We start from the raw sequence: 18,664 nt of genomic DNA, 5'->3' as shown, positions 1-18,664 counted from the left end.
AAAAGTGCATTTCAGGGGGTTCAGCTTCATATGGTATTTTCTGAGGATCGAGAAGGTATTCTCCAGGTGCGACATATGTTGTTCTGCCTTCCAAGATTTGACTACCATATCGTCAATGTAGACTTCCATTATTCTCCCTATATCCTCCTTGAACATTCTGTTCACCAGGCGCTGATAGGTGGAACCAACATTCTTGAGGCCAAAGGGCATCACATTGTAGCAGTACAAGCCTCTGTCAGATCTGAAGGCCATTTTCTCCTGATCCTTAGGGTCCATTTTTATCTGGTTGTACCCACTCCAGGCGTCAAGGAAGGTAAGTAACTCTTATTCACTTACCACTCCTGGATCATACTCACTGCTTCCCTCTTCTTTACTCTTTTATACTCGGATTCGGATTTGTGATCGGTATTATTGTTCCTTTATAATTTCTTAATCATGATTGTTATTTGAATTCCTTCCTTTCTATTATCACTTTTATTATTGCTTTATTCCATCTCTTTATTTTCATTATTATCATGTTTAATTCCGATTGTCTATATATATATTATTGTTGTTGAGTCGATAATGATGTGTAGCTAATTCCCTTTTGCTAAGACTAGGGAATCCATGATTATGAAGGAATAGCTATCGCCATATTAGGTTAATACTTGTGTAGTCTTTGTTGTTAATCGCTACAGTTAATTGTTTCTGTCTAATTGAGTAGACGCAATTAGTCATTTTATCGTAGTAAACCTTGACCTGGACCGGAAGGTTGGAAAGGGTGAGACTCGTAGCGAACATTAGGGCACCGTAGTGAGGGCGGAAGCTAAGCTATTTGTGCTTTAGGGTGAATTGAGATCGGAAGGAGATATTCACTGCCCCATAGGCTATACTTGCATTGACCTAAGACCCAGATTGCTTGACTGTCTTAGCTGCTTATTCCTTGTTTGCTTAATCTTTATTCTCCTGCCTTTTTCTCTTTCTCAATCTCTTTAGTTTAGAACAACCAAATCAAAACCCCCAAATTGGTTACCGTGACGAACTTAGTTAAGCTGACATTTTCCCATCTCCCTGTGGAGATCGACCCGACTTCCCTAGCTATATTAGTTTGAGCCAGTTGGTTATATTTGATAGGTATACGACTGCGCTGTCAAATTTTGGCGCCGTTGCCGGGGAGGTGGCGCAATTTTGTTGCTTTATTTAAGTTTATCGCTCGTCTCAAGGAATTTATTCCTTGAGACTGATCTCATTTTTACAAAGTTTTTGATTAGTTTTGCAGGTTATCCATTCTAGAAGAGAACATTGTCGTGCCTGCTCCGCTTTGTAAATTCTATTTGCCAGGATGCCGAATATAGCCAGCCTTTCAGAGCCTAACGTGGATTCCCTTCCAAAATGTTTCTTACTACGAACTACTGAATCGGGAACCTTTGGAATCCACCCATCTTACATACAGCTGGTCGAGAGAAATCTCTTTAGGGGGGTACCTGAAGAAGATCCATGCTGGCACATAGAGCTATTTACAGAGTATTGCTCTACCATTCCTCTTGCTGCTGGGGTGACACAAGACAAAGTTAAGGGAGTTCTCTTTCCCTTTTCTTTAGCTGATGATGCCCGGGAATGGTTGAGGGATTTAGATAGGGAAGCAGCCTGTGTAACCGACTGGAGTTCTCTTGCTTTGGCCTTTTACAGGCGATATTTTCCACCTCAGCGCACTAATGCTTTGAGAGCTCAGATTATTTCTTTTGAGCAATTGCCCACCGAAGACTTGGATGGGGCTTGAACTAGGTTCAAGAGGCTCGTCTGTTCTGTGCCTCATCACGGTTTCAAGCGATGGTTCCTATGTACCCAATTTTACAACGGGTTATATCGAAACCAGAGAACTATCCTTGATAGTGTAGCTAAGGGGAGATTCACGAAAAACGTGGAAGATGATCAAGGGTGGCGTCTTATTGAGGAGATGGCCATCCATGTTGCCGAATATGGAAATCCCCGAGGAAATGGGCAAGTTAACGAGTTGGCAACAGCTGAAGTGGAGAGTCCTAGCAAAAGTCTAGGTAATGTGGAGATTAAGGAGGTTACGGGTGAGAGTGCACAAGTTTGTGCAATTACTGAGCATGTGGAGTTATGCGGTAGATGCGGCATGGCGGGGCATGACCCCATTGATTGTATGGCGAGAATATAGCGCGTCCTTCCTTATCAAAAATACAAGCAAGGAGTTCCTTTTTTCTCAATTATATGAAGAAATTACAAATGTTTCTACTCCTTCCATGCCAATGCCGCAGCCAAACCCCCCTTCTACAAATGGGGAAATTGCCGAACTGAAATCCTTGATGTTGAACTTAACATAACAGTTTGGGGAAAAATGCAACAAGAATGAAACTGTTATCATGGACTTAAGAGAACAAGTCGCGCAGTTGATACTCGCGAAACACCAAGCGAACAATCCACCGACATGCGACCCAGTTAACGCCATTAATCTCCGAAGTGGCCTTGCTTATGAGGGGTCAAAAATGCCGAAAGACGGGGTTGTGACAGCTGATAATGCCCCGGAAGAAGAGCTAGACGAGTATACGGACGATATCCCTGCTGTATATTGTCCTGGCACTCGATCGAGGGAAAATACTACTCGATCGAGTGAAATTTTCCATCAAGATGGTCGATCGAGTATAAACACTACTCGATCGAGTAGTGCTCAATTTGAAGAACTCGATCGACCAATGAATTCTTCTCGATCGAACAGTTTAGCAGATGAAGTCACTCGATCGAGTGAAAATTGTGATCGATCGAGTGAGCCAGAAATCCAAGAGCTCGATCGAGTGGTTCAAATAGCTCGATCGAGTAATTTCAAAGATAAAATCACTCGATCGAGTGAAAAAAGTGATCGATCGAGTGCCAGAGCCAGCGGAGATCCTATTTTGACATCTAATTCCGCTACTGTGTCATCTTCCTCTGCTGTGAAGACGTCACGTGCTGATAAAGGTAAAGAGAAAGTTGCGGGTCTACTCATTGCTACCAGAGTACTCTTCCCAAGTCGTCTGAAGGACGCGAAGGTCGAGCGACAGTACGGTAAGTTTGTGGACGTTGTGAAGAACCTCCAGGTAACTATCCCTTTTACCGAACTTATTACCTAGGTACCTACTTACGCTAAATTCATGAAAGATATTGTGACGCGTAAGAGAGAGCTAAGTGAAATTGAGACCGTTTCATTTTTGGAAGAGTCTAGTAATTTACTTTTAAATAAGGCTCCACCTAATATGAAGGACCCGAGTAGTTTATCTATTACTTGTGTTATAGGCAATGTAGTTATTGATAAGACTCTTTGTGATTTAGGAGCCAGCGTGAGTGCCATGCCCCTATCTATCTGCAAGAAATTGAATATGGGTCATCTTAAATTGACTAACATTACCCTACATATGGTTGATAGATCTGTTCGGCGACCCTTAGGTGTCTTAGAGGACGTGCCTGTGAAAATAGGCAAGTTCTTTATACTAGTAGATTTTATTGTTTTAGACATAGCTGAGGACACCCGGAGCCCGATTATATTAGGAAGACCGTTCCTTTATACAGCTGGGGTTATTATTGATGTCAAACAAGGGCGTTTGACTCTTGCAGTAGGGGATGACGCGATAAGTTTCAGTCTGCCTAGCACTTTGGCTCGGCCAATGATAGAGGATACATGTTATTTTGTCGATATTATTGACGAGTCTATTTATGACTTCTGGGCGGGTTCTTTTATAAAGGACCCACTTGAGGCTCTTATGCTTTTGGATGAGTGTGCAGATAACCCAGATGACGATGACGCTGTGTTGGATTTGCTTAGGGATGATTTAGATGAGCGTGAATTTACCGATGCTGATGGAGAGCAAGTGGAACAGATGATCAGCACCCTTTGCTCCATTGAGGTAAAGGTGCCTGAGCGTAAGCCTCTTCCCTCTCATCTAAAATATGTTTTCTTAGATGATACTAAGCAATATCCAGTCATTGTTAGTGCTAAGCTTGATAACGATCAGCTGACTTCCTTGTTAGCTGTGCTTAAGAAAAACAGGAAAGCTTTGGGTTATTCCTTAGACGATATGAAGGGGATTAGTCCTGATATTTGTATGCACAGGATAGAGCTGGAGGAAGATCACAAACCTTGCGAGACAGGGTCGGCCACAAAAGTTTGAACTAGAAGACGCAAGATGTTGTGATGGCTGAGGTAATGAAGCTGCTCGACGCAGGTATTATCTATTCTGTTGGTCATTCTAAATGGGTGAGTCCAGTGCAGGTGGTCCCTAAGAATGGGGGGACCACCGTGGTTAAGAATGACAAAAATGAATTAATACCTACTAGAGTAGTGACTGGTTGGCGGATATGTATAGACTACAGACAGCTGAATGCCACCACCAAGAAAGATCACTTTCCCCTTCCTTTTATTGATCAAATGGTAGAAAGGTTATCTTCTCATAAGTTTTTCTGCTATTTAGACGGGTATTCGGGGTTCTTTCAGATCTCTATTCACCCAGATGATCAAGCTAAGACTACTTTTACTTGTCCTCAGGGTGTGTTTGCTTATCGCAGGATGCCTTTTGGTTTATGCAATGCCCCTGCTACCTTTCAACGGTGCAGGATGGGGATATTTTCAGAGTATATTGAGTCTATCATGGAAGTTTTCATGGACGATTTCAGTGTTTATGGAAGTGATTTTTCTAACAGTCTGTCAAACCTTGATAAAGTATTGCAGCGCTGCATTGAGGTTAATCTCGTGCTTAACTGGGAGAAGTGCCATTTCATGGTCAAAAAGGGAGTTGTCTTAGGGCACTTAGTTTCTGATAGGGGAATAGAAGTTGATAAAGCAAAAGTGGAATTGATTCAGCAATTACATCCTCCTGTTAATGTTAAAGGAGTGAGAAGCTTCCTTGGTCACGCCGGCTTTTATCGCAGGTTTATTAAGGATTTTTCAAAAATTGCTAAACCACTTACACATCTGCTACTTAAGGATGCCCTTTTGTATTTACTGACGAGTGTCTTTCTGCTTTTAACAGGTTAAAGCAGGCTTTGGTATCTGCGCCGATCATACAGGCTCCCACCTAGGACTTGTCGTTTCAGATAATGTGTGATGTCAGTGATTATGCACTAGGAGCGGTGCTAGGCCAAAGGAAAGACAAAGCTTTAAATGCGATCTACTACGCGAGCCGAAATCTGGATGAGGCTCAAGTGAAGTACACTACCACTGAAAAATAGCTGCTAGCTGTAGTTTATGCCTTAGAGAAATTTCGTTCTTATTTGATTGGGTCAGAAGTTACTGTTAATACTGACCATGCAGCGTCGAGGCATCTCCTTGCCAAGAACGAGGCTAAACCACGGCTATTGAGATGGATAATCCTTCTCCAAGAGTTTGATTTGCAGATTAAAGATAAGAAAGGAGCTGAGAACGTTGTAGCTGATCATCTGTCGCGACGGTTGCGACAAGAGGGGGAGAATTTTTTACCTATTGATGAGGCTTTTGCTGATGATTCTTTATTTGCTGTATTATCTTCTATTGTTAACCAAGAACCTTGGTATGCACATATATAGCTAATTACGTTGTCAGTCGCAAGCTGCCGCCTGACCTTTCTCATCAGCAGAGGAAGCGTTTTCTGTAGAACGCTAAGCAGTATTTTTGGGATGATCCTTATTTATTTAAAGAATGTGCATACGGTCTCTACAGACGGTGTATTCCTCAGTGGGAGACCAAAATAGTCCTGGAAGGCTGTCACTCCACTCTCTATGGTGGTCACCACGGTCCTTCGCGCACCATGGCTATGGTACTTCAGTCTGGTTTTTACTGGCCTTCTTTGTTTGCTGATGCTAAGGCTTTTGTTTCAGCTTGTGATGCCTGCCAACGATCGGGAAATATTTCAAAGAGACATGAGATGCCATAAAATGGTATCTTAGAGGTCGAGGTTTTCGATGTCTGGGGCATTGATTTCCAAGGACCGTTCCCATCTAGTAAAGGTAACAGGTATATTTTAGTAGGTGTTGATTATGTGTCTAAGTGGGTAAAGGCAATTGCCTCACCCCATTGTGATGCCAAGACCGTGATTAAAATGTTCAAAAAGGTCATATTTCCCCGATTTGGTGTCCCGAGGGTCGTCATTAGTGATGGGGGAATGCACTTTAAAGAGAAGAAACTAACTTCCATTCTCTCTAAGGTTGGTGTTCAACACCGGCGTGGTTTGGGGTATCATCCCCAAACTAGTGGTCAGGTTGAGGTCTCTAATCGTGAGATTAAGGAGATCTTGTCTAAGGTAGTTTCTAAATCACGGAAAGACTGGAGTCTTAAATTGGAAGACACATTATGGGCCTACAGAACTGTCTTTAAGACACCGATTGGTGCATCACCTTATTGACTAGTTTACGGGAAATCATGTCATTTACCTGTTGAGTTGGAATGTAAGGATTGGTGGGAAATTCGTGAGCTTAACTTTGATCCTAAGTTGTGTGGTCAAAATCGTCTTTTGCAGCTAGATGAATTGGAAGAGTTTAGGCTTAATGCCTATGACAGCTCGCGCATTTACAAGGAAAAGACGAGGAGATGGCATGACAAAAGAATTCTACCTCGGGAATTTCATGTCGGGCAGAAGGTGCTGCTGTTTAATGCCCGACTGCGATTATTTCCTGGCAAGCTGAAGTCCAGGTGGAGTGGTCCTTACACGGTGACATTTGTTACTAAATTTGGATCTGTCGAGCTAGAAAGTCCCGAAGGAAATCGGTTCAAGGTGAATGGGCAATATGTGAAGCATTATCACGAAGCAAATGAAGCAGACAATCGTGTTGAGGTCTTGTACTTCGACGAGCTTGACGCGCCAGTTAATTGATGCCATAAAGGTCGTGCGGGACCTCTTAAACCTGCGCTTTCCGGGAGGCAACCCGGACTGTTTTATTATATTTTTGTTGAACTATTTCTTTGCCTTTAACTTTTTGTTGAACTTTAAACGATAAACTATGCATCTTTTGTTTTTCCCTTGCTTCTTATACGTGTTTTGCAGGTGCAGCTACTCGATCGAGTAGTTTTTCTACTCGATCAAGCACTTTTGCTTTGATCGACAAGCTGCAAATCCATGATCACTCGATCGACAAGCTGCAAATCCACGATCGACAAGCTGCAAATCAACGATCACTCGATCGACAAGCTGCAAATACACGATCACTCGATCGAGTAATAATTTCACTCGATCGAGCATTTCTGACACCATTTCACTCGATCGAGCTATTCCAAGCCACTCGATCGAGCTGTTTCGTCTTTAAGATGCTACTTTTCATCTGTTGAGCTGCTGCTTGACTTCTTATAACTTCCCATGTTCATGGTCGGTTTGGGGAGGTCCCTCTTCATGACGTTTTGTAAGTTTTCCGACTCCACTTATCCTTTTCTCCTTAGTTTGCATTTCTTCCCCTATTTTTGGTACAATGAGGGCATTGCACGGTTTGGTTTGGGGAGGTATGCATCCATATTTGTGTCTGCATGTTTTCTTGCATTTCCGTTTGCACGTTTATTTACTTCCGCATGAATTATCGTTCTTAAATTAAAAAAATCACATAAATTTCAAAAAATTTCACGTTTAATTGAGTCAAACTGTTTGAACTTTGACGCTACATTAAATCCTTACCTTAGCCCTGCATATTCTTGACATTTAGTTGGCATGATAATGTGCATACCCTACGAGTTTTTGTTTCTCCCTTTTCTGAACGAATAGACTTGACTCATATATTGGCAAGCTACTATACATTCTGAGGTTTCATTTAGGATGTGAGTAGTACTCTCTATAAGGCATGTAACATCAATTTGCATAAGCATGAGTCTAGTCTTCTTAATACCTGTATGCATTCGGTCTGTGGATGGTGACACATGTAAGAGAGGCAGTTTCCTTTATTTCATTCAACATTCTATAATTTTGCCTACCCTAGCCGAGCTAGTGATGAGTAGCTGTTTGGAATGCTGTACTGCAGTTTGGTTATTTTTATCTGATTTCAGAAGTTGGTGGAAGAATTGAAGGGAATGAAAAGAGAAAAATGAATGAAGAAAAAAAAAAGGAATGAAAAAAAAATTGGAAATATGAAAAAAAAAGAAGAAAAATCATATATGAAAAATGAGAAATTGTATGGATGATTTCCACTCCCATGTCTTATTTATATTTTATGGAGAGTTGACAACTTTATGGTGTTTTGTGAGTTGAGTGCATCGAATTTGCACCGTTCTGTTTTGTTATATTGAGTACGAAGTTGGGATGCAGTTTCATAATTTGGATCCGTGTTGCTAGTTTGGCTATTAACTCCACATTTCCAAATTCATCTTAGCCCTTTCTTACCCATTACCTCACTTACCCAAATGTAAGTCCTCGGCATGTATCTTGGTCATTAGTTTGGTTGGAATGCAGATGTACGGTTGTAGAGACTTTATTCATGTTAACTGCATGCATGCTCTTATAGGTTGAGTTAAGTGAGTGTCTTTACTTCTTTCTATCTCTCACATATATACTCACCATGTGCCTAAATTTGAGTGATGAGCAACCTGTGAGAGTCCGATATTTTTTAGTCTTGCAAGGTCGACGGTTCAGTAAGTTTGAAACATTGATTTAACTCGTTTGCATTTATCACTTGCCACTTTGTTAGTTGTTGCATTAAACTGGTTTTGGCGGTTGATTTGTAGCTGATGCGATGGTCCCGTTCCACTGTTTATTCTTAGTTGCATTCATAGTGTGCTTGGGGACAAGCAAAGGTTTGGTTTGGGGAGATTTGATGCGTGTATTTTATATAAGATTTTCACCTCATTTTTACACGCATTTCTGTACTATTTTACGTAGCATCTATCTACAAATACCCTCGAATAGTCTACTTTGGTTTGTCTTATGTAAATTGCAGGTATACACCGAAGAGGAGATAAATCGAGCCCAAACTCGTCCCTTTTTGCATACATTTATGGAGAATAAGGAGCCGGAGCTTGGAATCTATCACTTTGAAGACACGTGAGCTGATTTCGGAAGGTGTCATAATGCCTAACGTGCCAAAATATCTCGATCGATCACTTATCTAGTCGATCAAATGCTTTATACTATGAAGATCACTCGATCGAGTAGTTCTTATACTCGATCGAGTAGGCAGCATTAAGGAGTTACTCGATCGAGTAGTATTTCTACTCGATCGAGTGGAATTTTGCTTAGTTTACTCGATCGAGTGGTTTATTTCCACTAGATCGAGTGGTTCGTCTTGTATTTGTATTTTTTCCGCCTATTTTCGTATGGGCTTTTGGTAATTAGGCTTTTGATTAGGTTTATGGGGGAGATTTTCGTGTGTTACTACAAGGAGTAGACTGTGTAACTCTTCCTCACTTACCTCTCCTGGATCTTACTCACTGCTTCCCTCTTCTTTACTCTTTTCTACTTGGATTCGGATTTGTGATCGGTATTATTATTCCTTTATAATTTCTTAATCATGATTGTTATTTGAATTCCTTCCTTTCTATTATCACTTTTATTATCGCTTTATTCCATCTCTTTATTTTCATTATTATCATGTTTAATTCCGATTGTCTATATATTATTGTTGTTGAGTCGATAATGATGTGTAGCTAATTCCCTCTTGCTACGACTAGGGAATCCATGATTATGAAGGAATAGTTATCGCCATATTTGGTTAATGCTTGTGTAGTCTTTGTTGTTACTCGCTACAGTTAATTGTTTCTGTCTAATTGAGTCGACGCGATTAGTCATTTTGTCGTAGTAAACCTTGGCTAGGACCGGAAGGTTGGAAAGGGTGAGATTCGTAGCGAACATTTGGGCACCGTAGTGAGGGCGGAAGCTAAGCTATTTATGCTTTAGTGTGAATTGAGACCGGAAGGAGATATTCACTGCCCTATAGGCTATACTTGCATTGACCCGAGACCCAGATTGTTTGACTGAATGATCATGGTGAACCGACTGTCTTAGCTGCTTCTTCCTTGTTTGCTTAATCTTTATTCTCCTGCCTTTTTCTCTTTTTTAATCTCTTTAGTTTAGAACAACCAAATCAAAACCCCCAAATTGGTTACCGTGACGGACTTAGTTAAGCTGACATTTTCCCATCTCCATGTGGAGATCGACCCGACTTCCCTAGCTATATTAGTTAGAGCCAGTTGGTTATTTTTGATAGGTATACGACTGCCCTGTCAACTATTATTCATAATAATAAGGAAATAATTCCCAATAAGAAATAAAAATTCGAAAAAATCAAAATCATAATTTTGTATATTCTGGAAAATTCCCAAAATTCCAAAACTTTAATAAAATTTGCCCTTAGAATATTTTAAATTTATTTCACAAAAAAATCGTATAATACATAACTTTATCCCATTAATTCCAAATTAAACAAAAAATTATGTTATAAATAAAAATTAAAATTTTGAATATTCTAAATAAGTTTCTAGAACCTGGAAAAGACAAATTTTTAGGTCCAAAAATCGAATTTATAACTATGACTATTTAAAGTTGCTATTTATTAATTTTAAAATATAAAAATCAATAAACATCTAAATCAAACGAAATTTGACATGAAACTTTAGATTTGATGTTCATATTATATATACAACATTCGGAAAAATGTTCATGCCATAAAATTCATTTTAGCTATTTTTGCTAAAATAGTCACTATTTATGTGATTTTTACATCTAAAAATCATAAATCATGCAAAATGAAACCATTTCATCTAAAAAATTGCATAGTGTGTAAATATTGCATCTGACAATATATTAAAATTTTATGGGCAGAGACGAAGTCTAACTATTTTTAACCAAAATACCTCTATTTAATCAATTTTTATCATGTAAAAATTATAAAGCATGCAATATAAAACCATTTTATACGACATTTTACATATAATGTGTAAAAAATGCATGTGAAGTCGTGTAAAAATTTCAAGTTCAGAATCATAGTCTAACTAATTTTAGTAATTGAAGTGACATTTTATTCAATAAAAAGCAATAAAATTACTAAAATCATATTAAGGAGCAATAAAATACCATAAATCATCAAAAATGACCCAAAATCAATTTAGGACCAGAATGGTTAACATGCAAAAATTCCGTGCCCTATATCATCATATATCACAAATTTCTTGTTTTATGTGTTAACATTTTAACTCGGAAAAACAATAACCGATTATGCATGCAACAACCATTGCTCTGATACCAATTGTAAGATTCATTAACCTATTATTAGACACTTCTAATAACTATATATTTTAGTTTAGTCATAAACTAATCTAGATCTTATGCATGCATAACATAATGATACAAAGTAAGAAAAAATCGATTAATCTTACATTGAGGGCCGAAATAGTTTATACTAATTGGTCTCTCACCAAGTTAGTCTTCTTTAAGAAAAATCCAAGTGCCCAAGAAAACCCTAGATCCAATGATGGGATCTACTCCTTAAGGATTGTGCCAAGGAAATCACTCTTAAATCCTATACTAATTTTGTACTAGAATTAGTATAAGAATCCAATAAAAGACTTAATATTATTTGGTTACTACTTCTAGTAATGATATAATATTATTTGAGATTTTGTGAGTTTTTCCTCCTTAAGTTTTCAACTACAAAAACTAGAGAGAATAATAAAAATTATCAATATAATTTATAAGAATGAATAATAATGAGAAGATGAAAAAATCTCCTCTTTTTGCATGGGGTGGCCGGATGGGTAGAGGGAAGAGTGCTCAATGCTTTTTCTATTTTCTCTTCTCAAGAGACTAGGCATGCAAACCTATGATTAGTAGGTCATCATTATGCCCTCCACTAATTAAAAGAACAAAACACAATTTATTCCCTACACTACCATTTACACGGCACACTCAAGGTTGAGAGGGTCCATTTTAAGTTTGTCAATTGTCCAATTTGTGTAATGTGACATATTGGACATGTTACTAGACATGTTGTTTTAATAATGCATTTTTAACTTATTAAAAATCATTATATAAACAAAATAAACCACATACAAAAAATTAACTAGTAATTCACAATTAAAATTACTTAAAATGGGTCATAAAATTATAAATTTCAACAACTTGTATTTATTATAAACCATTCATTCTTATTTTAGTTGCTTCATAAACAATAACTAAACCTAAGTAATAAAAACAATTTAAATTACTTAGACCGAATCTTATTTAATCGAATTACAATAAGAGACGTAATTTTACTCACAAAATCATTTGTCAATTTTAAGGAATTATTTAACTTGTATCAGCATACAATTAATTAATTAATCAATTAAGAATGTTTCCCTAGAGGTATGACCTTAAGGGATCAACTGATCACCACCATCATACGACAGTAATGTCAAACTCTAGCCAGCCAATCATTACCGATTAATGTGGATATGTTGACAATGAAATATTACTTTCCCTCATGTATTCTTAATATGAAGTTTAAACACGTGATCACATTATTGTCGAGGACACATACTCCAACAACAACTTGATAGGGACAAATCATGGTGTGGTTCCTGAGAATCAGCCCAAAGAGGCGTGAGCCCCGGGGCGATGCAAGGGAGCTTCCCCTTTTTTCGGAAAAAAGACGCTGATTGTTTTGTATAAATAGGGACATTTGTGCATCATTGTTTCATCATCCGAAACACGAAAAACATCTCTACGAAAACATTTCTTCTTCTTCCACAAAAATAATTCATGGATACTTTCAAAAATAGGTTGCGACATTGGTGTCGGATTTGTCACCACCCGAGAAGTATCAACTCGTTGTAATGGGAGTTTGTCAATTGTTGATGCTTCGTCAAGTCAAGGTGCAATCCTCGTTCCTTGAAGCATGCTATCGGTTTTGGGATTCGAAACATCATGTTTTCATTTTCTCGAAAGGTGAAATTTGCCCTCTTGCCGATGAAGTGGGCGCCATTGGAGGGTGGCCGGGTTGTACTACGGTTCTTCCTCCGACTCGGTTGTGTTACAAAGAGAAGTTTCGTTTAATGTTAGGCTTGTCGATGAGCCAAGTGAAATTTCTCCTTGCTCCCCAAGGTGTTGACATGTTGGCTCTTATCAACATCTTCTCAAATCGGTTGGATGTGAATGTCTCGTAGGTGGCTAGGAGAAGGGCTCTTGCCTTTTACCTAGTGCATGCGTACCTTCTTTCCGATGCCTTGAAGAATGAGGGGACAAGATGGTATGGTAGCATGACCCTTGTTCATCTGGTTGAGAAAATGGAGCACGGGTGGCATCCATTGTGGTTGGTGCTTGGCGAGATCATCCAAGCTTTGGACAAGAAGGGCTCTTGCGGAGAAGCTCCTTCGTTTGGATCTCCAAGGATCCTCCAAGTGTGGCTCATGGAGATGCTAAGGAATGTAGAGCCTCTGGTCGATTCTTCTTCTTACTCCTTCCGTCACCTTACTATGAGGAAGAAGTTGTATTCGGATAGCTTTGCGTCCCTCGAGGCCTGTTGGACCTCGAAATTGGTGGAGGATGGTGGTCCTCATATTCGTTGGGTGGTGCCATGGTGGCACTTGCGGTCGTTCACGAGGTTTCCCGCCTTGGTCACTTGTTCTTGTTCTTTGATGGTGGTGGGCTTGAAGGTTGCTTCCTTCATTTATCCCGAAAGGCTTATGAGGCAAATGGGCCGCCAATAAATGGTGCCCGTTCAAGATACTCTCGTCCAAGAGTGTGTTTTCCGAAACTCCGAGCTTGTGGATATTTTCGAGAGGTGGTGGGCCACTCGGCCGACTTCGGAGGTACCAAACCCCGCTTCCACGACATGGGTGACTCCCACTTATGTCAAGTGGTCAAGAGCTCAAACCTTGGTAGAAAGGTCCAAGTTCCGCAAAGACGAAGTTGTCGACTTGAAGTATAGGGATGTTGGCAAGGCCAACCGTAACTTCTATGACGACTTTGCCGATGACGTTAACCCGGACGTAGTGAAGCCGCCGAAGAGGAGGAGCTTGGGTCCCAAAGAAATAGTGGCCGTGTATGGGCTCGGCTTGGGCCGAGTATGAGGTCTTGCAAGAGACCGGATGCCGTTGCCGTTGTAGATCCGTTGAGGATCCATTCCGAAGAGGAAGTCCATGCTAGGCGAGCTAGCAAGAAGAGTACGGGGAAGATGTACCCCGAAGGAAAAGGCAATGGTAGAATGGAAGAGTGAAGACCTCCATTACCTGTTTTACTATTATGTTGTAAATGTTGAAGTATGTGTCCTCAACAATAGTGCGATCACATTATTGAAACTCATAATAAGAATACGTAAAGGGATGATTCATTTTATAAGTCAACTGGTCAACATTAATCGGTAATGATTGGCTGACTAGTGTTTGACATTAGTGTCGTTTATACAGTGGTGATCAGTTGATCTCTTAAAGTCACACCTAAAGGACTATGGCCTTAATAGATAAAATTAATTAATTGTATATTGATACAAATTAATTAATTCCTTAAAATGGAACAATTCACGAATGTGAGTAAGAATATGAATCTTATTGTAATTCGATTAAATGAGATTCGTTTTAGTAATTAATATAATATATTACTAAATTTTTTGTTTATGAAACAATTAAATTAAGAATGAATGGTTAATTATAATTGCAATGTGTTGTAGATTATATTAACATGAACTATTTTATTTACTTATAATTGAGAATTACTAGTCAATTGTTGTATATAATTAAATTAATAGATATAATGATATTTAATTGTTAAATATGCATTAATATTATTAATAACATGTTATATGTCACATGTCACACATTATATGACAAAATGACAAATTGACAAAAATAAAATGTAATGATAGTTAAGCTATTCTGACTACTACTGGTTTTTCTTAAGGAAGTTTTCCTTTTCGTTATTTGGGTTTGCCTCTAGGTTCTTCTAGATACTCTGTGAGTATGTATGATTCTTTGATCATAAAGATTCAGACTAAGTTGCAGCATTGGTCAGTCAAGTCTCTTACTTATGCTGGTAAGGCTCAACTGCTTTATGCTGTCATTTTTTGTCTTGAGAACTTTTGGTGTTCAAGTGTTCTGCTTCCTAAAACTGTGCTACAGCAGATTAATCATTTAAGTAGGAATTTTTTCTGGGGCATTAAGGATGGGGAGAGAAAGATGCAGTTTAAAAGCTGGACTCATATTTGTGCTCCTTGGAATAGAGGTGGATTTAACATCAAGAATGTGCAAACGTGGAATATTGCCTTGTTGCTTCAATGGATATGGAAGTTCTCTAATGGTCCTACTAGTCTGTGGGTAAAATGGCATAATGAGTTTGTCTTGAAAACTAATTCAATCTGGTCCCTTACCTCCAAAGACCAGTTTTCTTCTAGCTTCAAGGGTATTTTGGCTGGTAGGGATGTCTTTCTTACTAAAGCACGTTCTAGCCAGGTAGCCAAAGGTCTGCTTGACTCTTGGGTTAAAGGTGGTAAACTTCTTACAAGCCAAATTTATGAGTATTTGCTTGAAGCACCACATCAGGAGGATTGGTATTCAGTCTTTTTTCATCAGAGCATAGTCCCTAGCCATAGAGTTACATCCATTCTTGCTGCTCAAGGAAAGTTGGCAACAGTGGATAACTTGCAACTTAGGGGCTTCCAACTTGTCAATAGATGCAGTCTTTGTAAGCAAGATTTGGAAACTCACCAGCATTTGTTTTTCAGATGCTCCTTTTCTCTGGCAGCCTGGACAGCTTTGCAACAGTGGCAGCATTTGTCCGTCAGAAACTCTGATTTGATTGAGAATATGAAATGGAGTTATGCTTCTAGTTCCCAGGTTGGTTGGGCTGCATCTTGGTTTAGAACGACTCTTGCTGCAGCCATTTATGGTATTTGGATGGAGAGGAATGGGCGAATATTCAAGCATCAGGAGTGTACTGTTCAGACAGTGGTCACTAGAGTTAAGTACATTGTTGCAGTGAGATTGTATATGAATCCTCGATTTTCTACTTTTGTTGATAGGCTTTGTTCTTAGTTTGCTCATTGTTTGTGCTCATTGTTAGAGCATGGTTTGCTTGGGTCTTAGGCTTAAGCTGTTTGTTAGTGTGATATTTCTGCAAAAAACTTGTAATTTCTTTTCTTTATGGAAATGAAATGATAATCTTTTGCAAAAAAAAAAAATGGACTCCATATTGCATGGGGCTACCGGTTTTATGAGAGGAAATGGGTGATTTGGTTGAATTGTTTTATTTAGTGGGAAACATAATGATTAAACATTCTAGCCTAATCGACACCCTAGCTTATTTAGGTAAGAACAATTCTAAAAAGGCATGAGCATGCATTAACTCTCCTCTCCCCTCTCTTAGCCACCGGTTTCCCCCCTCCTTCCTACAATAAGAATTGTTCTTATTTTTCCTATTCATTCATTCTATGTTTTTTTACACTTCTTACTGTGGATATGGCCCACCTGCACGCCCAGCCGATCTGTGGACATACAACGGTCTTTTGAAAGACACGCTCGGCGGCGTAAAAATGATGTCGACAGGATCGTTTCAGATCGGTCAGTTTCGTCTCGGCAAGGGTCCCGAAATGATTAGAGATGTTCGGAGTTGCCACCACGCATTTGTGGGATGCTTGGAACCCGTTCGAATCCACTTTATACCTCGGTCAAATGAAGCACAAAGAAGTGTTTGACATAGGTACTAAAGATAAGGAATCGTCCCTCTTTAGCATCCTATCTCTAGAATGACCCTCGTACGCCCTGGATAAGGTCGTCCACTATCAAAAGTTTTTGAGTAAGAGGTGAAGGTACGTATTGGGAATCCCTTTAATCAGACATCTAATCCCGCCCGCGGTAGCGGCCTCTACTGACCGATCTTGGTTGGTTGAATGCAAAAGTTGATAAAACGGTTTAAATGCATGAATGCGCATCCAATAGTTTAAACCTAACATGTGAGAGCTTTCTACGTCGGTTGATTTAATCCAAGTATCAAGTATAAGATGTCGAGTTGGATTTATGGTAGATTTGCATGCAAGACGGAAATTAAACACCCATTTACCAAATTAGGTTTACGGTGCATAACATGATCCATTTGCCTTAGTAAGACGTTTTGTAAATACGGTGTTTGAATGAGCAAACTAATCGTCTGATCCGTCCTGTATCCGGGTTAACTGAAGTCGGGATCCTCCTAGACTAGTACTGAAAAGGAAACAGACCCTGCATCAGGTAGACAGAATAGGCGCGAGCCTATTGGCGATGCAAGAGTGTCTCCCCTGGTTTGAAAAATAGAAAAAGGAGTGGCCTGTTTAGGCGCGGGTCAGTCAACGATGGAAGACGTGTTCTGACCATTGAAAAACTTTTATAAAACGTGTTGAAAAATGGGTATTTGAAATCGTTTTGTTTTGAAAAGGCCGTTTTGGCCGCTTTTGTGTTGATTTAAAGAACGGGACTTGAATAATCGTCATTGTGTTGACAATATTCGATGTCGGGTTTCATTTTGCAAGCTACACATGAATAGTTTTGAAAATGATTATGAACTAATTGTATTAAGTTCATTTGAATATAATTAGTCAATATTCACCATCGTACTCGGGTTAAAATCCGACATGGTATATGGAACCAAGGAAGACTTTGTGTTGGTGACTAATACACTTATTTCGATAATTGTAAAGAAATGATGAAAGGCTTTGAAATACCCTTCAAAATGTAAATAAATGAAATAAAAGGCTTTAAAATACCTTTTAAATGTAATTAACCAAATATTATCACCGAAACACGGATTAAACCGTCATGGTATTGAGAACCAAGGGTGAAAAATGTTTTATGGTTAAAGACTTGTAAAAATGACTTGAAAATACTTGAAATGGTAAAAATTGACTACAAATATGAAAATGAAAATAAGGGAGATGAAGAGACCATACACGGTTTGGACTTAAGTCTGGGCAGGGTCCTTTAGGCGCGAGCCTATCTGCTACGTAAGTAGCCTCTGCCTCAACCAAAAGTCCGTTTTTGGCTCATTCTTCCCATGTTTTGGACCATGTTATACAAGATTTAGCATGCTATAGTCATGAAACATATAAAAACATGATAAAAGAATATTTTTACACCCTCATACTTACATGTTTGGCTTATAACGAGAAACCGACGTAAGTGTATCAACTCGTTTGGTCGGAAAAACTCAGTTTAAAACCGTTTTGATAAGTAAAAAGAGTGTTTGTTAATTTTAGTGTTGGTGTAGTGGTCGAGATGGTCCGTCAAGTGATTTAATGCACGATGACTGTACCAAACAATGTGTAAGGCTTGTGTTTACGATCGGTAGGTCGTAGAAATGTGTCGGATTGTGACTTAGGAAGTCGAGTCGAGAATTTTAAGGGAGAAAAGAGGGGGCGGACGCTCGCGTAACACTCAAATAGTTGCATTTGTGGGGTATTTATAGGAAAATGAGTGGTTGTGTGAGTTTTGAGCGACGTGGCCACCTGGGCTGCTCAAAGAGGCGCGAGCCACGTCGCACGTCTTCGAGGTGTCTTGTCGCTTTCACACAAGTGCAATCATGATTTGTTCTATCCTAGGATTTGGATGAACATGTTTGGTACTTGACTATGTAAGATTCCGGGAAATCTTAACATAGAAGCATTTGAATGGTTTGTTTTTTGTGTTTGACTCGGTTTGACTCGTTGTTGGAGTCAGGATTTGAATTTTGAGTCGGTTTTTGGTCCAGTGTCGGTTTTGACTCTAGTTACTGTCATTGCGACCCCGTCGTCATGCATTAAACACTCA

General features: G+C 39.2%; 1 protein-coding gene across 1 annotated transcript; it reads left to right on the top strand.

Annotated features, from left to right (window-relative positions):
- Positions 1 to 2,366: 2,366 nt before the first annotated feature.
- Positions 2,367 to 15,922, top strand: LOC141651538 (uncharacterized). The gene is made up of 2 exons (XM_074459245.1): positions 2,367 to 2,567; positions 14,876 to 15,922. Exons 1-2 carry the CDS (start codon positions 2,367 to 2,369, stop codon positions 15,920 to 15,922), a joined length of 1,248 nt encoding a protein of 415 aa, XP_074315346.1.
- Positions 15,923 to 18,664: the final 2,742 nt, after the last annotated feature.

Source organism: Silene latifolia, chromosome 4, assembly GCF_048544455.1.
Source record: "Silene latifolia isolate original U9 population chromosome 4, ASM4854445v1, whole genome shotgun sequence".
In the NCBI taxonomy this organism is placed as follows: domain Eukaryota; kingdom Viridiplantae; phylum Streptophyta; class Magnoliopsida; order Caryophyllales; family Caryophyllaceae; genus Silene; species Silene latifolia.
Note: the sequence above shows the minus strand (reverse complement) of the source record. Positions and strands in the feature narration are given on the sequence as shown.

Coding starts and splice junctions, on each gene's coding strand:
- LOC141651538 (XM_074459245.1), top strand. CDS start 2,367: ATGGACTTAAGAGAACAAGTCGCGCAGTTGATACTCGCGAAACACCAA. Junction 2,568..14,875: donor ATACGGACGATATCCCTGCT/GTATATTGTCCT, acceptor TTGATCATAAAG/ATTCAGACTAAGTTGCAGCA.